This window comes from Macrosteles quadrilineatus, unplaced genomic scaffold (genome assembly GCF_028750875.1).
Source record: "Macrosteles quadrilineatus isolate MER2022 unplaced genomic scaffold, UCM_ALF_1.0 Scaffold_1__1_contigs__length_201487025, whole genome shotgun sequence".
NCBI lineage: Eukaryota > Metazoa > Arthropoda > Insecta > Hemiptera > Cicadellidae > Macrosteles > Macrosteles quadrilineatus.
The window spans coordinates 104,129,029-104,152,092 of NW_026542594.1; the positions used below are offsets into that span (position 1 = coordinate 104,129,029).

General features: G+C 35.0%; 1 protein-coding gene across 1 annotated transcript in view; it reads right to left on the reverse strand.

The window, feature by feature from the left end:
• The window catches only part of LOC129003275 (pre-piRNA 3'-exonuclease trimmer-like), a 242,907-nt gene that overhangs the window by 117,983 nt on the left and 101,860 nt on the right, over positions 1 to 23,064 (reverse strand). The window contains exon 9 of the mRNA XM_054431591.1: positions 18,243 to 18,342. Within this exon, the coding sequence (XP_054287566.1) occupies positions 18,243 to 18,342 (100 nt within the window). The remainder of the gene's footprint in view (positions 1 to 18,242; positions 18,343 to 23,064) is intronic.

Sequence of the window (23,064 nt, forward strand, 5' to 3'; positions counted from 1 at the left end):
CAAAAATTTTTATCATGTTGGTTTTCAAAAAAATCAGGTACAAAAGGGGTCCATTGCCGCTGCTCCGCGCCACGCCCGCTGCGCCGCCGGGCCGTCGTCTATACATTTAGCATGCAGTGTTTTAATGTTTTATACTGTTGTACTGTAATATTGTAAATATTAAAGAAATTTTAAATATATTGTCTATGTAGAACTTTCAACCGTTTAGCACAACTTTTTAAGGACTAATTAGCTTTCAATATCATCCAAGATAACTTAAAGATAATTCTGTCAAGTTAAATTAAACTTCCCAAATATATTTGTAAAATTACACTCAATTCATTGTCCCAGAAAAATTACAGTTTTATTGAGATATTGCCTGATTTTATTTTTGTGAAGACTTTCATTACTTATTTTACAGTAGTAGCGAACTCTAACATTGAAATATTTTTGAGCAATAATTTTAATTAGGTACTAAACAAAAATGATTTTTGTCCATATTGTTTCATATCCTGAGAAATATGTACTGTTTGGAAACAAATTTACTCCTACACATTGTCCAAGTACTTTGTTCGTCAAGTCCTCAATTACATTGTTTTCCTTTACACTACATTATCTACACTATTCTCATCAAGCATAGCAGACAACTAGCGCGCTGCACACGCCGGGACTACTGTCGGGGAAATAAATATGTGCTTGAGTTTGAGCCTAAATATCTCTTGAGATTAATTATCCGATTTTGTTGAGACAAAAATTAAATATAAACTGGTTTAAATACATTTTACGTGGTAGGCCTAACAATAAAAAAATTCCGTTTACCAGAAAAATTTTTATAGTTGAAAGATTCTAAAAAGTACCGGTTTTTAAGAAACTCTGCACTAACACTGAAGTTTAAAACTTAATTGTAAACAAACCACTAAGCCAATCTTTCTGAAATTTGAATGGCTTATTGGTAGATTTATTGTTAACAGTTCCATGCATTTTAAAATTTTTTCTCACGATAGTTTTTATCCTGATGTTTATTTTTAAAACGTATGCTAACATCGTTAATAAGACGCTAAAAATTTCGTTCAAAATATCATCGTGTTTGTCGTGACACAAGAAACAACACCAATATGACAGATTAATAATGCGAACAAATGTGTTTTCTAAACAGATATATATTGATGAAATGTATAACTAATTTTAAAAGTTCAAAAAGGCCAATATAATAATAATCTATCTATCTATCTATCTATACTATTATAAAGAAGAGGTGGTGTCTGTGTGTGTGTTTGTATGAGCTAATCTCAAAAACTACTGGTCGGATCGGGCTGAAATTTGGCATGATGATAGCTCACATTCCCGATTAACATATAGGCATATTTTTATCCCAAAAATCCTTCGGGGCTCCGCCCCAGTGGCTCTGGAGTTTCCCATGTTAACCTTATGAGAAATGGAATTAATGAATCTCAACAGCTGTTTCAATTAAACAAGTTGGTTCTGTTCTATGATGTTCAATAGCATTAAAAGTTACAAGGATTACCAACAGGGTTCAGCACTAGCACTATTATTTCTTTTACATTTATGACAACAGCAAAAGGTGAGTGAGCGTAGCGAACGAACTTCAACCTGGAGGCGAGTGAGCGTAGCGAACGAGCTAACCTGAAGGCAAGTGAGCGTAGCGAACGAGCTAACCTGAAGGAAAGTGAGCGCAGCGAACGAGCTCCAACCTAAAGGTGAGTGAGCGTAGCGAACGAACTTCAAAAAGAACCGAAATTTCTTAAACCATGTCCTCACTCATAACTGCTATAAGCATTTGATACTTATATGCCAACCCCGTACGAAGGACGGGTACTCTGCTAGTATTATAATAAATTGTTTAGTAAACAATTTATTATATATTGGCCTTTTTGAACTTTTAAAATTAGTTATAAATTTCATCATTCATTGCCAATATCTCCAATATAAGTTAGATATATATTTGTAAACAAAAATTTCTCCCGCAACTGGCAGGCCAAATGGCTTAGTGGTTTGTTTACAATTAAATTTTAAACTTCAGTGTTAGTGCAGAGTTTCCTAAAACCTGGTACTTTTTAGGATCTTTCAACAATATAAATTTTTCTGGTAAACGGATTTTTTTTATTGCCACCACGTAAAATGTATTTAAACCAGCTTATATTTAATTTTTGTTTCAACAAAATTGGATTATTCATCTCTGAGATATTTAGGCTCAAACTCGAGTGCACATATTTATTTCCCCAATAGGTAGGCTAGCGCCGCCATCTTTGTCCGTTTCGCCGGCTAGTAAGACTGCCACGCTCCTGCGCTCCGAGTAGCGCTTCTATTTTGTTATGTGTTCGCTGTATAATACGCTAAGCCGATTTTTGTAAACAGAACTCCTCCCACATTTTTGGACCGATTTTGATGATTAAAATGTCAAAACAATGGCCCTGATCTGCAGTTTTGCAAAGTGTGTTTCGTTTTTGATATCTTTATTAGTTTGGCAGGATCTTTCATCAAAGTTGGGTTTTCTCCCATAAGATTAACATGGGGGAATCTTTAATATGGGGGAATATTTAATTGGAAACTTTGTCTCCACTAATTTGAGAGAACGGCTGGGCGTAGAAACTTGGTAGAGGTGTCCAAAGAAAGGTCTTGGTCTGTAGATGAGTTATCAAAAGATGAACGAAGTAAATTCGCTTAGGGCTCTGCCCCAGAAGCCTTTAAAGATCCCTCGACAGCTTTGTTTACATTTTGGCCATATAATACTTTTTAATGAAACAGCTGTTAATTTTTAAATTGTGTTTTAAACAACACACATTTATTGGGAGTTACTGAGTTGTCCAGAAGAAGTATTTGCAATGTTATTTTCTGATTTTAAAATTGATTTTCTTCTGTATCATGTAATATTTTGCAATATAACGTTTCATTACGAAATCAGAGGAAATTCCTTTTATCACAGAACTCTTACAATAATTTCTTATTGAACTATCTAATATCTGTTTTACGGGTTGTTGTCTGCCTTTTTCACCACTTTTGCCTATATTTTATCATATTATTCTACAGATCATCATAGGTTCATGAGATTATTGCCATACATGTTTTCAATCATTGGAAAAATAGTCGAATGTGTAATACAATACAAAATAATACAAGTGCAGAAGGGCACGTTGTCCATATTTTGTTAAATTAATAGTAGTTTACAGCAACTGGATAAAACATTTTACAATATTTATGTAGAAATATGAGCACGATTTAGAAAGTCATTAGGCTGTAAATCTGCAATTTACTACATACTTTTCAGAGAGGTTGCTATAAAGTATTCATTCATCATAGTGAACACATAATATAGATATGTATACAAATAAGAGTTTGAACTCTTAGAGAGCCTTTTAATGTTATTAGAATAACAAAATGGGTTGCACATGTTTACTAGCGCTACTCAGCAACAAAAACCATTTAATTTTTCTCTAAAATATATATTCTTAAAGTGCACTGAGCAGCAGCCTAAAAAAATACTATGTAACTTACCCATATAGTTACAAAATGCTTGAACTCGCATTGTAACATTTATAATTCGGCTTATATTTCTCCAGCAGATTATTTAGGCCTATCTGCAGAAGAAGTTTATTGTGCTCTTATCATGTCTAATAACATCCAAAGACAGAAACCTTGCCTAAAATGGTACGTACCTATCTTGAGAAATTATTTGCAGTATCCTATATTACGGACCGCGGACCACTGGGTTGTTAACATGATTGAAAATAACACGACATTTCGGCTATAAAAAGGCATAAAGAGTAAATACTATTTAAGCAACTACTTAAAGTACATTCCACTTAACCTAACTTTCCGTAGATGAATTAGCGTAAGCCTTGAGAGTAACCGTCGATTTCGACGGGTTTCACCTAGTTGTTACTAATATATGAAATGGAGAAAAACATTACCTTAAAAATACAAAATTTCCCAATTTATATCCAGACCTTTTTAAATAGCTTAAAAAACAAATAATTTAGTATATCAAAGTGTTTTTGTACGGCTATTGGTAACAGGACAAATTCAAAAATTGTAAATTTAAAATCCCCATGTTATTCTTATAAAGAATATTGTAAAATGTTGTAGTTTGCTTGTTTATTGATATATTTTCATCAAACTTGGCAAATTTATTCAAACAATTACAAAACTATTTGGATCATCAACGGTACTCTAGATTTCTCAAGGTAGGACACGTGAATTGGAATTTTGGCGTTACAGACACAATGACAGAAACAATCAAACAAACGTACAGATATTGACATAAGACTCGGTTCGGCTTTCTTATTATATAAGACGTAGAAATAACCAAACACTTCATGAATCTACGCAATGTACAGACAAAACAGTAAAGACAGTAATCTTATAATTAACTATAGTGTTTCTGCCCGTGCTTCGCAACGGGGTGAGAATCTTTGGGTCTCTAAATCCTCCGTAAAAAATAGTATATTTCGTACCTAGGGCTGAAAGTGACGTTTTGCCGACTCGAGATCGGGTTTTAAGTTCGAGACGAAGTTAAGAACGTGAAACGATCGAGAGCTGCAAACCCATTTTGGCTCGTGGTACGAACGCTATTTTTCACCCAAGTATGTTTTGCAATATAACGTCCCTCTTATTTATCTTACTAATATTATAAATGTGAGAGTTTGTGTGTTTGTTTGTTTGTTTGAAGGTCGATCACGCATAAACCACTGGATGGATTGGGCTGAAATTTGGCAAGATGATAGCTCACATTCCTGATTAACATATAAGCACATTCTTATCTCGAAAATCCCTTCGGGCTCCACCCCAATGGCTCTGTAGTTCCCCATGTTGACCTTATGAGTATTCATATTTAAATGGAATTAAAGAATTTAGTCAGCTGTTTCATCTAAAAAAGTTGGTTCTATGATATACAAAAGCATTAAAAAGTTATAAGATTTACCAACAGGGTGCAGCACTATATTTTTTTGCATTTATGTAAACAGCTAATTTGAACTAAGCAGCAACATTGTAATACTTTATTTTTCGTTATTGTTTAGGTGAAGAGGTAGAACATTATTGGCTATGGTAGATGTGTAATACCATAGTATACTGTCAATTTAAAGAAGCAAATTTTATCAAACTTTGTCCTCCCCCATTGTAAACGCAAAGCTTGAGTATAACTGCAATAAGCAATTCAAACTTATATGCCAACCCCGTACGAAGGACGGGTACTCTGCTAGTGTGAAATATTTTGAGGAATCAGCAAAATCAAAAATAACAATAAATAGTTGTCTTGACAGCTGTGACAAAAAAACAAGTCTATTGCAATGCCATGGATACAGCTTGTGCATTTAATATACATTAATGTTTTAAGTAAATAAGCAAACAAGTGATTTTGCGGCCCTAGGGATGTAAACGCCTGCTCGGCCCCTATATGACGATGACAACTGGCATGGGCAGCAAAACATAACTTTCAGCCACCAATTAACGTATGTAAAACAGCTAAACACAACATAGTGTGGTGAAAAATTCGTTACACATACTTTTACATTACCATGAATTAATTATATGCATACAGAAAAAACGGAGTCATACTTATTGCGTATTTTTATGTAAATTTCTTGTATATTCCCATGAAACTGATAATTTACCGAGCACATTAAGGCCTTTAATCTAAGTATCTAAGTTCGTAAACCATACATGTAATGTGACGATAAAATATCAACGACATAACATTTGGTCCATTGACTTTAAATCCATTAATTTTCAAAATTATTGGAGCTTGGAAAAAACTGCATGTAAAAAAAATCTTTACACTAATAAAAGACGACGTGAGGAGCGCGGGCAATCGCAATCAGCTACAGCGGCTAGGACATAGCCACATGAATACAGAACGGAATGAGGGAACTAGAACGGAGAACTGGCAACAGCGCACGCAAGAAGTAGGGGGGGCGAACACACCGCTCAAGCGCTACAACGCATTAGTAGCATCCTGTCCACACACTGTTGATACATACCGATTTGTGGCAAGGTGCTACAATTAAAAACTGGAATGTTAGATGTTAAAATGGAGTGTTCATTAAAAATATCGATGCACACATGTTTCTACCATCTTCCTTCATCCACTGGTGGCCGCAGTTTGAAAGATGCCACAATTTTGTATTTTTTATTTATTTATTTTTTTTTTATTTATTTAATACATGTCATTACATCATTTTTTGACAGGACATAAAGTCATATACAGGATATACTAAAACTAAGAAATAACAAAAATGTCTTACTAAATTATTAATCTAACTTAACGTCCCTATTTAAATAACATTCTATAGAAAAAAAATTTTTTGTTTTTAACCAGGTCTTCAGGGTGGATCTGAACTGTGTTTTACTATCAATATTTTTTATGCGGAGTGGTAACTTATTGTAAACTTGTGGGCCTATATATTGGGGAGATAAATGAAATTTCTCTAATCTATGGGTTTCAGGCTTAATATAACTCTTAAATCTAGTGTGGTGGGAATGAATGGGTTGGTTCATGAATGAGGAGAGATTGTCTTTAACCCAATTTGAAATTTCTAAAATATAGTGATCATAAAATGTTAAAACTGAAAATGTTTGAAAAAGACTTTTACAAGGAGTTCTACGAGGAACTCGCCCAATAATTCTAATTGCTTTTTGTTGAAGTTTGAATATTTTGTTGGAGTGGCATGAGTTTCCCCAAACCAGAATACCATATGTCATTATTGAAGAAAAATAAGCATGATAAACTATAAGCTGAGTCTTCAAGTCAACAGCTTGTCTGATTGCACGAAGAGAGAAAATCCAGCGGTTTAATCGTTTAATCAAATTAACAACTTGTGATTTCCAGTTAAGATTTTCATTGACAGTTATACCTAAAAAATTCACATTTTGTTGCAGTGGCATTTTAGATTTTGATGTTGTAATTTTACCTGTTTTATATTGATTATTATTAGACCTAAACTCTATAAGCTGAGTTTTATCATCATTCATAACCAACCCATTCACCTGGAACCAGTCTCTGAGCGCTTGCACCTCCCTGTCGAGTGTGTGTCGCAGGGAGTCGATACTGGGTGCCGTACATAGCACCATTGTATCGTCTGCATACTGAAAGAGTTCCATATTGGAGACTTGAGGTAGGTCATTAACATAGATTATGAACATACTAGGGCCCAGTATCGACCCCTGAGGCACACCACATGGTACTTTCCCCCAAGTTGAATAAACAGTTTCATTATTTTTTGTTAATTTAGTTCTCTGAAACCGATTAGAAAGATAAGAAGAAAATAAATTAATTTCTTTGCCTTTAATACCAATTTTTTAAAATTTACCAATGAGGATGTCGTGATCAACGCAATCAAACGCCCGGGACAGGTCACAGAGAACACCAGCTGCTCTCTGAGATCCATCCAGAGCCCGTGTGATGCAGTTAACCATTCTTGCCATTGATGTTTGACAACTGTGCCCTTTTCGGAAACCAAATTGAGTATTGTTTAAGATGTTCTTACTTTCTAAAAAAGATCGTAATTGAATATCAATAGCTTTTTCAAATATTTTGGAAAAACATGGAAGTAATGCGATAGGACGATAATTGTCTAGGTTGTTTTTGTTGTTTTTCTTAAATAATGGCCTAATTTCAGAATATTTTAATTTATCAGGAAAAATTCCCTGCTCCAGAGACTGGTTTATGAGCTTGCACAAAGGTTCTTGGATAAAGTCTATTACATGTTTAATAACAAATAACGGAATTTCATCCCACCCTGAAGCCTTGGATGGTTTCAAAGAAAACACTATCTTTCTTATATCAGATATGCTTAATTTATTAAATGTAAACATATTATTTTGCTCACTGACCATGAAACTCATTGCCTTTTTTCCATCTGGATTAGATTGAACCTTATTTTTTACATTCAGAAAATTCTCATTAAAACTATTAGCCAATTCTTTTTTTATTTTGTAACTATTCTGTTGGGATGTATTCTCAATTTGATATGGAATTTCATTGTCCTTTTTATTTACGCCCATCTCCTTGTTTAGTACAGCCCAAGTGGCTTTAGTTATATTCGATGATTTTTTAATATAATTTTCATTTGACAGTTTTTTAGAAAGGGTAGTGACTTTTTTGAAAATTTTTTTATATGTCTTAAAATAGTTGATAAAGTCTTGGTTTTTGTTCCACTTTGATTCTTCGTGCAACGAACATTTATTCCCTGCCGAAATTTTTATTCCATTTGTAACCCAATTTTTGTGTTCACTTTTTTTATTTGTGGATTTAAATAGTTTTAAAGGGAATGCATTATTGAAATTCAACAAAACATTTGAAAGAAAACTATTGTAGTTAATGTTAACGTCAAGAGAGGGGTCAAATTGCCATAATGATGATTGTAAATTGTTCCTGAAATTTTCCATGTTATCACATGAAAAAAATCTTCTGAAAATGGATTTAGACTTAGTTAAATTTTTTGTGTTGATTTCACCCAGGCATAATAATAGAGCTTCATGGTCCGAGTCACCTGCATTTATTACAATTTTATGAGCCTGGCTGGTTAAAGATCTATTATTTGAGAAAACATTGTCAATCTAACAAAAAACCACTAAGTGGTAACACTTTCCCCGCCAAGTCAGCAATCCAAAAAAGATAATAAATCATTACTTTTTCCGCCAAGAAAAACAATGTAATGTATGTAAGTTTGGCAACTTGGCGGCAGACTTTTGCTCGATCACTTTAAAAATACCATAAAACTAGTTTCATTGAGCAAGTATCTCTCCCATTAGTACATTGCTAGGTGAGAGCTTATTTTACAAAACTTGACCTTATTTGTGCCACATTTCATAAAATCATAATAGTGATGGTTTTATATTTACTGATTACCTCGAAATTATTATACTTAGTTGGAGTAATTAATTAGAGAAGTTGATTTGTGAAATTATCCACGAACGTAACTTAAATGAAAAAAAAACCAAGCAAAAGTCTGCCGCCAAGTTGCCAAACTTACATACATTACATTGTTTTTCTTGGCGGAAAAAGTAATGATTTATTATCTTTTTTGGATTGCTGACTTGGCGGGGAAAGTGTTACCACTTAGTGGTTTTTTGTTAGATTTTATTTATTTTTGTAGAAAATTAACCGTTCAAATAAAAATACTCTTTTCTCTGAAAAAAAAAAAAAAATTTTAATGCTAAAGTTGACTGAACTCTCGATCTTCCGGTAGTCTTTGTAGAGGGTACAAGTTTTGTACTCTCATCCTGCACTTTTTCGACATTTTTGGTCTGGCACCACTTCCTGTCTCTCACATAAGGAGCCGAAGAGGAGTCACAACTTGTGTTGTAAAGTGGAAGGTCAGACCTGTACTTCTGCCTTAGTCTGTTGTATTCGAGAATGGCGGATTTCTGAGGCTTCACATCTCTTGGGTTAAAGTTAATAAGATGAAGCCCTTCTAATGAAGTCACTCGTGACAAGGCAACATATGATTGGCCACATGTAAATATGGACTCCCCAATATCAATTATTACGCTATTTAAGCTGAGGCCCTGGCATTTGTGAATTGTAACCGCGTAGGACATCGATATCGGGAATTGCTCTCGATACACAAATGCGTTATCCATAACTTGAAACTTGACGTTTACTCGCTGTAGGTGATGGGTAATGCCACAATCAAAGTTAATTGTCACTGAGTCTACGTCATCAGAATTGTCTGTATTAAACCTCAACCCCGTTACTGTTCCGATGGCGGAGTTAACTAGCCCCACAGTGACGTCAATGTTTCTAAGCAACATAACTTTAGCACCAACCTTAATAGGAATAATTTTCTCCATACCAGCCGTTCTGCTGCAGTCAGAGTTTTAAGAGGACAGTATCTTTTTAACTTTGTTTTGTTGACGAGGTAGACAGTCAACTGAGTCTTTTGCAACCAAGTTAACGACAGGACCACTTATAAAACTTGGTATTCTATTGACCATTTCATCATTTATTATGGAGCATTGGTAACCAGTTGAACAAAGACACACAGAATTGTTGGGTAAAGCAGACAAGTAATCTCCTAATAGAGAAAGGTTTTCACAAGCAGTTTTTCCATTAAGATGTATTTTCTTGCTTTCAATTAGACGGATGTCCTCAACGGTCATATTGCCTACTCTGACTTTGCTTAACACATCAGCAAACTTAGAATCTTGAGCTTGTCGCATGTTTGTAGTAAGTTCATCATAAGAGAACTGTTCAGACCAGATGTTAACACAAGACAGAGAGCCAACAAAAGAACTAAGTTTGCTACTGTCAAGTTCAATGAATGGGGAGTCTTCGTGTACTGGTGGAAGTTGTAAAAGGTCTCCAAAGAGCAGTATATGTTTTTTACCAAACCAGCCGTTACTTTGGTCTGAGGTGTTGAATATTTCACACAATCTGAGATTTATGTACATCAATGTTAGATTGGAGACCATGGACACTTCGTCTATTATGAAGAGCACCACATCTTTCAGGTTGGATCTCAACATTTTTAAAACATCATCAGTAAGAGCTTTGTACTTTGGAGTTTTTCCATGCTCAACTGGCAGCTGAAACACTTTGTAGATCGTAGAACCATTGATGTTGTAAGCACTTAGTCCTGTGGGAGCTGATATTGATGTAGAGGCTTGAAGACATTTTTTAGTCCAAGAGCTGATAGTTTTTATGAGAAAACTCTTACCAGTACCTCCCACACCACTTACAAAATGTCTCAGAAATTTATCTGTCCCATCAGAGTTTGCAACAACTCGTTTGACATAATCAAACACTCTCTTTTGGTCGTCATTGAGTTTTTGGTATTTTTTCTCAAACGGCTCGTCATTCGGCGACCAATTGCTGTCCCTGACAGGCTGGGATGCGGGGACAGGTTCATTAAAGGGCTGAAAGGCTATATTGGATGGATCAGCAACCGCTCCTTCTTCTGCATTGATCTCTTCAACTCGGTTTTGAATTTTGTCTCTTGCATTCTCCGATGCCGCAATAATGTCTTTTAAACGTTTGTCATAGTTGAAGGCTTGAGTGAGAAGTGTCCGCTTGGCCATAAAAGCATCTGTGTATGTTTCATTAGACTCTTTCAGCTCATCAGTAGATCTCCAACAAAGAAACATAAGAAGTAATGCATGGTAGTATTTTTCAGGATCCTGAGTGGGGCTGTACTTATAGTGATTCAGTAAGCATGGTCTGACTCTTTTAGTGAGGAATTTGCCTGAATTCAACTTATGCACTTCACGGTCGCCTTTAGGTGGTTGAGCAGCTATATCGTACCATCTCACAAAGTCGTATAAGTTCATATCTTCTAGTTCGTCTGGTCTAGTTGGGTAGTGGTCATCAACCCACGACTCGTAGAATATGTTCGTTGAACTTGGGTCCATACTTCGTATCTTGTAGATTTTTTGTAGTCTTTTGCGTCTGGTCATGCCTACATCCAACCATCTTATTGTTGTCTCCGGGTCCGTGCCGTACAATGGAATGCCCAACAGTGTGTCACTAGCTTCTAAAGAACCACACTCACGGTTGTTTAAAGCTCTAAGGCCAACGTTAAACAGTCTACTAGCTAATGATTTTGTAGAATTAATCTCTGTAAAAACTTGGCCAGCATGACTTTGTTCACTTTTGGTAGTGTACTTTGTGACATACCAATGTAGGATAGAAGTGCTTTCGCCTACATACTGGATGTCCACGTTTCCATTCCAAGCTAGCAACACGGCCGGGTTGTAGACATTGACAAAGCTCTCGCTTGGTGTTCTGGGTAGGTCATAAAGACGTGACTTAGACTTGAGAGCTTTTCTGCCAGCTACAGACTCGACAACGTCACGCAGAACAAGATTCCCTGTGATTGGCCGGGGGAACCCGAAACGACAAGCCTTACGAAACCCGGTTTTGGTTTTCTTTGTCCGCATACAGTACGAGTTGTGGTGATGCATTTGGTAACTTGTAACTCTGTTGTTGAGAGTAGGTGAAACGGATGCATTTGGAACCTTGCAAGTAATGTACTTAAGGATAAAGTCGGCTACTTCTGCGTTGCTGGACGTCCCCATTACAGGAGCATTTTTTACCCACAGAAGAAGATGGAAATGTTGGAGACCTCTGCTTTGGTATTCTCGCCTGTAGAAGTAGTGACTTACTTTTCCTAAAGGAGCAGCATCAGAGACAATAAAATCCAACATTGCCTTGAACTTTATATGGATAAACCGTGACGCACTGATAGGATCCATAGCCACAAGTTCACTAGTTTGTTTTTTTCTGCGCCTGGAACACTCCGGTTAACTTCCCTAATGAACAATGCCATGTCATCCCAGTTCCAATCGCTTGGGCTTATGGTTAAAAACCATGTAGCTGGTCCATAATTCTGAGCCATGCAATTGACATCATTTCTAGGCTGTATCCAGTACTGGCTAGTGTTCCTGAGTTTGGAGAATACTGATGTCAGGTTCCCCTCTAATTCTCCCGATGCAAGGTTGTTCAAATAGTCTCTAGCACTAAGAGAGCCACTGAATCCAGTGACGTTGAGCTTGTGGAATACTCCTTGTCTTAACTGCCGAAGGTTTGCATCGTGCAGCAAATAAAAAAGGTACTGCTGATTCAGTCTGAACTGAGAATGCTTTGAAAGCAACCGACATTTGATAAATTCAGCAGAAGAGAGTTTAGTTTCTCTGGAATGAAACTGGCCAAATTTACCTTCGGGATACAAATCAGGGAAACAAAGCACGTCAATCTCTTTGTTTTCATGACTAATCGGAGGTTCATTCACTTTCAGCATCTTATAGAGCTCGGTGTCATCACTATAAGATTTTGATTCATGAAGAGCGTGGATTGTATAGTGAGACTCTTCTGAATCCCATTCCTCGTGAGTTACCTGAGTTAATATAGCACGTCTATGTAGTATTTCCTGAGGTGGCAGTTCGTTTTGATGGGTAGATTGAAACAAATTTGTGTCATCATTAAGGTTGAAGAGTCCTTCTGGATCTGTAGGTAGTACGATGCTACCATAATGAGCGTTGTTTTTCTTTAAGAAACTTAAGGCTGCGTGTACCTTATCCACACTAACCAAAATTTGCCAAACATTCTTTGCTTTGGTTGGTACCCCTCTGACCAAAACGTACAGCTCGTGGTTTGGATTCAGAGGGTCACTTGGTTTGGGCAATTTTTGCAGGGTTTCTTGAAGGGGTAGTGGCAAATGAAAACTTCTTCCCACGACTTTGGAAATTTGTTGCTGAGCTCGACTTGTTCTTTTTCCAACTGTGTTCATTTTTGTAACAACCTGAAATGCTTTGGCTCTCTGAATTAAGACTTTTTCATAACTGTTAAGGCAAGTTAGCTCTTTCGGCTGCGCACAAACATAGAGATCGTTAAGAATGCAAGTAGGAGGCATCTGACCTTTCCTTAGTTTTTCAAGGCAGCCTCGACAAATCCATCCCGTTTTGCACTCTTCTTTCTTTATGTATTTTATTCTTTGCCATATGTGTCCTACAATTTGATTTTTTAGGTTTTTCAACAGGCTTACTTGCTGTTTACTGAACAACTTATCGCATGAGACACAGGGAAACACTGGCGTTTCAGAAGAACGCTTCTCCAATGCCTCAAATGCTTTGTGATATTTTGCAAACAACTGAGACTCAGATTCAGGGACCTTGCTTTCACTTGTGTTATCTGTAAGAAAGGCTTTTGTTTGCTCTTTAAATTCCCTTTCTATCGAAAACAACACGTTCGCCTGCACGTTAAGAATGCCATTTTTAATTAGCATAATCTTCTTAGCTATTTTCAACAGTCGGTAAATTTTGGAGACAAGACTACGAATTGCAGGAAAGTGAGGATAGATTGTTCTCAGAAAAGGAAGTTTCGAAACACATGCTCCTGAGTAACAGTCCAAAGAGTGAGGATGAACACCTACACGAGATGATACACCACTTTGACATGAGTGCTCTCCCATGCTGACAATAAGCTTAGAACCTTTAGTGAGAGAGCTTGAAACTATTTCATTGTAAAGAGATTTAAGTTGCTCTAAGTGGTCAGGCTCAATGAAGCATATATCTGAGTTGCATTTCCACTTTTTCTTTGGTGAACTATGAGCTGTGCTGGGCTCGTTACCAACAGTTATTTGTTTACCAGGAAACACTCTATAGGTAAACTCCCAGAAATAAGGCTCCGACGTGGAAACATGAAGACTGTGCCCACACAACGCATCAACATTGTCCTCAAACGTGCTTGTTGCAGATAGCTTAGCAAGAGACTCTTTAGCACGATTTTGCAGGCTAACAAATAGCTTAAGGAAATTGTTTTTGTAATTTTTATAAGCATGCAACACCCATTTCAAGAGCTCTTTAGCCCTTAGCAACCTTTTAGTATAACCTTGTTCAGGTATTTTCTTTGCTATAAGTCTGGCTATTTTCTCACTATTTATTGTCCCCAAGAAAATATGTGAAGCTGCAACACTTTTTTTGGTTTTCCTTTTTGCATTTTTTACTGATTTTCTTTTCCCATCAGATCTATTTAAAAAGCGTCGGCTTTGATAGGCTGCACACTTTTGCACCCTTTCGTGAAAAACCTTAAGTTTATATCGCAAGCGAAAGTGGCCAGGGTATTTAGCACGAAGTACTTTGTAACGTCTCCTGCGATTAGATTGTTTCATTTCTTGTTTTGCACCGTAGTTTAAACGTTTTTTAGCTTTATAATATTCTGGATCAGTAGAGTATTTCTGACGCATTCTAGCCTTGTGTGGCTCAGGATTAGCAGAATATTGTTGCCGCAACCTAGCTCTGCGAGGTTCAGGATTAGCACTGTACTGCACATGTTTTCTTAACCTCTCAGTTTCAATATTAGCTAGATAACGTTTTCTCGCTTTGGATTTTTCTCCTTTAGCATGTTCAAGGTACCAAGCTTTAAAAGTAGAACTCTTATTAGTGGATTGTATGCTAGCTTCTTCTGTTTTTCTTTTTTTTATAGCAGGGGCGTTATCTAAATACCATTCTTGTTTTCTTTTTCTTGCCAGTCTTTCTTTAGAAGGCATACTGATGATAGATTAGATTGATAGATGGATTAGAAAGAAAGTTTAATGCAATTAAAACATAGCCATGGTATCTTACCAAATGGTCCTAAGAAATGTTCTCAATGTTCTTAAACTAGATCTCTTCACTACACATAAACAATGCTGCTCTTTTTGTAAACATGAAAAAGACAACAAACACGTTTTATTTACAGCTGTTAAAATTATTAATACAATGTTAAAAGACTTAGTTAAATAATTTAGCTAGTATCCTAGTATATAATTATATAGAAACATATGTATAAAATGTGATTGCATCTGGTGGCCTACTTAGCACCAATTTATAGTTGACTTAAAATTCGGGCAGATGAATATATTTTATTCTTTGTACTTTATATTTCATTGCTAAGATTTAATTATGATTTAAATGCTTATTGTTGTGAGTTCAATTGTAAATAAAGGTGTTGAAAGTAATAGCCCTCTGTTTTAACGTTTTTAAAGCTTTTACCAACTTAAATAGAATTCAACCTAATATTGAAGTGAATTCCAACATTACTGGCAATGCGTTGGTGTTACATAAGTGTTCTGATAATTAAACCCGTATATCTAAAGACTAGTGTAAATTGAGCCCTTGGGTGACTTTCTACAGCCAGTTTTAACGTCTAGAACTGTGTGCAAAACCTCCCATTTCCCCATTTTTATTTGTCATGGATAAGTAGACATTTTAATACTAACTATGACGATTGCATTCATAAAATCTCAAAACGTATTGTAGGCTACGACAATATTGTCCTAAAAGCTGTTTACTGACTTTCTAAAGCCATATTAATGTATATAATTGTGTCCAACTAACTAACTTTCAATTGCGTAATATTGTTTTATTTGCTGTGCTATTGTCCACAAAGTTGATCTATGTGGAACTTAATACTACTCCTGCTATCGCTTATTAAGTTTAATAAAATCTACATTGATGTGTGTTTAAGACATTGCTTGTTTTAAGGACGAAATGTACGTTTAAATTTATTTTTCCAGGGTCCAAGGAGGGGGGGCTTTAGCCCCTGTAGCCCCCCCCCTTGGAACCGTCACGGGGGGAATATCTCTGCTCTAAGTAATTTTATATAGTAAGTAGTTCAAATCATTCGGTATACCTGAAAAAAATACTTTATAAAAGTTTTAAAATAATTATCAGCTGTTCCTATAAATTTCTCTAACATTTAAATTTATTGATATTTAATCGCAGCTGGTCCTTCTTTTTATTTTGATTTGTTTTGATTTTAATCCCATGTTATTTAAATGGGCCAAAATCGTACTTTGAGGGCTTGCCAAGGGTTTATGGGTCAACGTACCGACTTGAGACCCTCAAAAGGCACAACTACACGCTAAGGGCTTTCACACAACATAAAGAACATTAAAATTGAGCCAGTGGTTTGGGCTGTAGGTCCGTCAACATTTAAGGAGAAGAAGGAGAACACGGAAAATTTGTGAATTTTCAAACTAGTTTTTCTTTGCTCAAACACAACCGTTTTTTAAATTCTTTTTTTTATTTTGTTGAGAATGATTGCCCCTATCCAGTAGATGAACAATTATTTTAATAGCTTTTGTTTCTTCAGAGCTATAGACGAGTAAAAAAGCCACTTTGTCACGTCATGTATATATACACTGCAGCAGCTGTGTACCGCTGGGGGACTTGGCGGGGCGGAACGCTGCCGCGTTCCTTAATACATGATTTAGACAATGGAGTAATTCTTGTGGGATCCACAAAGTGATGTTTTAAACCATGCTGTTCACAAATGTACTGTAATTGCTTTCCTCTGTTACCACCGTTCAAAAAGTCCATATTATGATCCATACAGATAACAATATTTTTTAACTGTAATTCGTGTGAAATCTTATCTAACAAAGAGTCAAATTTGCTCAAAAAACATTTATCAATATCATGATTTGGAATCCTGTATATTGAAATAAAAAGGGTTTTCCACTGAGTTATCTCAATAAAACTAGCTTCAAAAGAGTTTTCCTCATTTTCAAACTTTAGATCATCTCTTAGTTTAAAATCAAGTTCATTAGATACTAAAATAGCAGATCCTCCTCTTTTTTTAATTTTCCTACAAAAATAGTCCCCAACCTTGAATTTTCCTAATTTATTGACAGAAGAGAGTATATTGTTATCAGACAGCCAATGCTCATTTAGAGATATTATTTTGACATTTTTTCCTAAGTTTTCAAGAAATAAATTTAAATCATTATAGTTATTCATGAAGCCTTGAATATTCCAATGCAAAATCCAAGGTTGTTTATTAATATTATTTGAACTACTGATTTGTAAAACATATTTTTGTTGCAAGACTTTCATTGGTACAGAGGAATTTATATTAGAACATTTTATGGAATTATTAAAACAATGTGTCAACAAACAATATGTCTGTCTGTCTGTATGTGTGGATTTGTACAGAGCTACAGACCACTCCTGTAGTCTAATTTTGATGACATTTGTTATGTAAGTATTAATCCATAGTATCTCAAGGCGTTATAATCATTTGTTTTAAATTTTGATTCCTAATGGTGATTTTCTTGTGAAAACCCATTAAAAAATGGTGTAGCCCTTTAAATTGTGAACGTCATAGTAGGCCATTTGCTTATTGGGTCTAATGATGACTGGAGTGTCCAATTAAAATAGATCACCACTTACCATCTTTTATATGTATTTTCCGTTCTGTTATATGTCTTGTGAGTAAACAGTATAAGTGTAAATATACAAGTATTATTAGACGTATCATTTTATTTTTTCATGAAATTAGTAAGTGATGGTCCTTCTAATTCTTATTAACACAGTGCAATCCCTCATTATGTCTAAAAAGTTATTTTAATTTATGTTATTTTCCCATAAAAAAGAAAAACGGAAAAATGGATTTTCAAAAAAGTTTCTTCTGATTAAAGTTTTTCTGTTATGGTCCTTATAATTCTAAACAAAATAGTCAAGCCCCCTATTCCTTTAAAAATTAGGTTCAAAAGTTAATGCAGCTATTGTGATTTTACCTATTAAATATCATAGTTTTACTCTCACTTACCCATGATTAAGGTTGTTGACAAGTTAATGGGAGAGTGTATCTGTCAGATTGCTGATACCGTTTATTTAAACTTCCATCAAATTATTTACAAAGAAATAATATTTACCCAATGAGTTATTTGTTTTCTCAAACAGTAGTAGTAGGCCTAATTTCCAATTAAATTAGGAGGGAAATTATTAATGATTTACTTATTATTGGAAAATCATAATAAACTTACCATATGGGAAACACTGCCTCGAATAATGTTGACACAGTTTCGAAACTCAGTCATGGCAGCAACATGTTCAACTCTTGACATTGGTCTGGGTAATGCTCCTCTGGAATAGAGAAAAGATAGTTTGTAGTTTGTATTGTATCTATTAGAGAACAATTATTATTTCCAGAAGCTTTTGTGAGGTTATCTAGAACGGTAACCTCACAAAAGCTTTGGTTAAAGGAAAGGCCTCTTCACACCGGCGTAGCCAAACGTCTGCAGATGTATTCGGTGTGTTAATACGTCGCCAGTGCACTGTTCACACCGCAGCTACGTCTGACGGCTACGTAGCGGGTGAGCCGGCTGTTGTTTGTTTATTTTATTATATTATTTTTTATTTGTTTATATTTTTTTATTTATTGTTTATTTTTATTAGTGTTTCATGAATTTCATTTAAGATTGCCACCGTTCAATTACAGCTCTTATAGTAGCCTACTTTGAAAAGTCTGTTGATTAATGTGTTAATGTTGACAAAAATATTTCACTCTAGTATTAGGCTGTACATAACTTAGTAGACTATAAGATTTGCGCTATATTGAAAAATATTACCAGAAAACATGCAATAATTTTGCTCATCCATAAGGATTACATAATAAAGTATTCTATGGTGTAAGTAAGACGTATGCATATGTCTAGAAATAATTCATTAATGTTTCATAAATGTCATCCCACTATATGAACCATATATGAAATGAAAATCTTTCTTTGTTGAGGCGAACTTAGGACCTCACGGTCCTTTCTTACAGTTAACCTCTAAAAAACTAACAATAATAATAAACATTAACAAAATAAAACAACAAAGATTAAAATAAACAAATAGGTGTAACAACATTACATAAATTTATTTCCCTAACACACAATCACACACACATACACCCTCTGCTGCACCCAGGCCTAATACACACCATGCCGCCACGCCACAGCCATCCGGTTAAGATAATATTCTTTCAGCGCCACCGTCAGTCGGGATCGGTTTTCCAAGGATTTAATGGGATAAGGTACAGAGTTCCTAAGGCGGCATGCAGTTACTACAAAAGATTGGAACTGATTAAAAGAACTGGTTTGTATATTAATTTGTTTGTTGATATTTTTGTAGAGTAGAATCAGAGATGCAATGAAACATATACTGTATTTATTTTCACACTTACCATTAAGTAAACATAGTAGCAGATATTTCATTGATTTTAGAAACAAAAGAACACCGTTTACTGCTTAGTTTTATGATATTTTCTTTGGTTTAATTTAATCAGTGGTGTGGCAAAACACAAATACTAAATGTATCAAATAAAGTAAATGTGAACTGAAAGCTATGTTAAGATAAAATAAGAGTATTTCTATTACTATTTGATAATTAAATATAGTTACACATATACAACAGATTTTAGAAAACAAAAATCAACAACGTACAATTTAGTTATCGGTGATATTCATTTTAATTTAAGCATAGGTTTATCAAAACACAATAACTTAATTTACCTAAATATACATATAAAAAGGAATGTGATGTGCAAGTTATGTTAAGGTAATCTAACACATGTTAAGCAGTTAGAATTTATTTAAAGTAGCCTCCAAATTCATACAAAACATCTATACATTGTAATTTTCGTACTGTTTCCATGAAAACTGATCAATAACATTATTTTCATAACTTAGACGCTTTAAAAAATCCAAAGCAGAGCCGGAGTTGATACAGTAACGGTTATAGAATATTTTTTTCTATAATCATTGACATAGTTTTAGAATAAATAATCCATGATAAAAGGTTAGATTAAAATAAACCTACTTCATAGTTATGGAAAATATTATATTTAATTTCTTTGTATCAGCTGTCTGAAATTGTGCAATATGCAGTTTAGCAGTTCTTCTTGTTTGCATTTAAATGTCAAAGCAAATGTAAACAAACATTGTTAGTGTTCTCATCGCAGCCATGGAGACCAATCAATATTTACTTTTAAAATGTTCATCTCAGAACTTGTATAGCCAAAGGGGCAAAGCCTACAGTCAGTATCGAAATATAGTCCCATAATGGTCCTTGGTATGGTAGCTATATTTTTGTATAATTTAAGCCCAGTTGGTTCGGTAGTTTTTGCACCTATTCGTAACACACATACAGACAGACACCATTAGATTTTTATAAAATAGTATAGATATAGAAGTATAGATATAGATATTAACCTTTAAACATTACCAATTTAATTTTAAACAGTATGATTTAAATTGGCATTCTGTTAATTAAGTTTTTTTAACCCGTCCTTACGACAGTGTGTATCTGGATCCGGATCCGAATTTTTCAAGATCCGGATCCGGATCCGGTACCGACATTTTTTTCGATCCGCCCATCACTAATAAATTTGGAAATTATTTTACTGATATCTGTCTCACTGATTGGTTCACATCTAAATTTATTTTGTTGGTTATTTATTACTAAATTAGGTACTAGTAAATTTGGTGTATTTATTTTTGGAATTACATCAGAATCAACTGCATTGACATAAAAATCATTAATAGTGTTACATATAACCATAGGGTCATTATATACTTTTAAATTTACCTCTATTTCATCTATGCTCTTCACAACCTTTTTGTTGTTTTTTATATTTAAATTAATTAAATTCCAAGTTGTCTTGGACACATTACCTGATCTCAAAATTTTTTCATCCATATAACTTTGTCTAACTTTGAAAATATTTTTTTTGAATGCTTTGTTCATTTCTTTATCTGAAATCAGTAAAGATTCATTTTTTGTTATTCTCCCTAAAGTGCTTTTTTCTATAATTTTTTTCCTCTCGGTTTCTAGCTCATGATTATTCCAAGGGACTTTTTGATCAGTATCTCTACATTTAGAGATAGGAAAGCATATATCAAAGTAATACATAAAAATACTGTTGAAGGTGTTAAATTTCAACTCTACTGGTGCAAAGTAGACCTCCTCCCAACCTTCCTGACTCAGCATATTTGAGAATTTTTTTAGATTTTGGTTAGAAAATATTCTTACTGTTTTAGTTATTGGTTTATTGTTCATATTTTTATTGGGCAAGTTGAAGGTTAATAATTGAGCATCGTGATCAGAAATTTGTGTGTTTAAACCACTAATTTGCATGCTGTTGGGATTAAAATTAATGAAAACGTTATCAATAGCACTCTCAGTCTTTTCAGTTACTCTAGTTGGGAAATTTACTAAAAATTCAAAATTATGTGAGCCAAGAATATCATTAAGTAGTCTAAACTCATTACAGTTTGGGTTTAGAACATTTATGTTAATGTCTCCAGTCATAATTACATTAGTGTATGTTTTTGAGAGTATTTCCAGGGATGCATTTAATTTTGTCAAAAAGATATTAACATCAGAGATAGGAGAGCGATATACACCAGCTAGCACAAAAGAAAATGAATCACATTTAAATTCTATCAAACAGCATTTAAATTCCTTTTCAGATGTTAACTGATTCATTGACGGTAAATTCAAACTTTTAATTTTAAAATTTTTAGCCTTTGAATTTTTTTTTGATAGTATTATGACTCCACCTCCAGCATTTAAACTATGTGAATAAAAAGTGTTAATATTATATCCGGTTATGGTGAGAAGGTCCAATTCATGACTTTTCATTTTGTGTTCACATAATACTATTATATCTGGGTCAATTTCTTGAATAGTAATTTCTAATCGTTCTATTCTGCTCGGTAGATGTTGAATATTAAGGTGAAAAATTTTTAAGATGTGTGATTTTTGTGATATTTTATTGTGTCCTGCTGGTTTACAATTATTTACTTTATTGGTATATTTTTCGGAGTGTCGGAGTTTAAAGGTTGGCTGTGTTTATGGGCTGTGTGAGATTGAGGATGTCTAGGAAGGGGGAATTGTCGTTATCTTGTCGCCCACATTCACTTTCACTCACACCGGACTGACTCAGATCACGCATCACTACACTGCCGGACCGACTAGAACCCTTAGGAGATGGTCGCTGCTTCGTGATGGAGCTGATGTCACTCATTCTCTTGATTGGACAGGGTGTGGAGGTGTTAGTGTCTGTGAGCTGCTCTTGGGATGCTGTGATGTCCGGGACAGGCAGGTGCGAAGTTATTAGGCCTCTCAATGTCTCTACAAACTCTTCATGAGAAAGTCCTCTCCATAAGCTTCTTCTTGCATTTTGGTTGTATGAAACTATAACTACATTAGCCTTGGTTTGCTGGTGAAATTTGACGATGTTTTTGATGAAATGCTCAGGCTTAATGAGGTCTCTAACTTAATGAGGTCTCTAACGCAGCCCATTGCTGAACAGATTAAAGTTTTCAGCCGCTTAGACCTGAAATCTGTTGTAAGCTGATCAAAAGCTACATCATAGTCAATCTCACTAGGTTTTCCTGAGAATCGGTTTTTTGTGATCAAACTATAGACAGTAGGCCCGCCATTCATTCTTTGACAGGCCAACCTGCTGTACACCAGATCACGAAAACAAGGACGTCCGTACTTCTCTCGGAAGGCAACAGCCACACCAGCAGACATGTGATTCGGATGCTGAAAGTCCGATGAGATGGTATGGGCCAGAGCAACTGAGGAATCCTGGTTAATTTTTCCAAAAATATCCTTCATATTGGTTTCTATTACAGATATTCCATTTCCTATGAGGAATGGCTGAGAAGAGTTTGAGTTTGTGTTTGTTGTAGGCTGTGTTATTTCAGTCTTTCCTTCCCCTGTGATAATTGTCACAACCATTTCAGATACTCTTGCTTTCCCTCTCTTGTTTAGATGTTGCCCTTGGTATGTAAATAGTTGGCGAGGTAGATG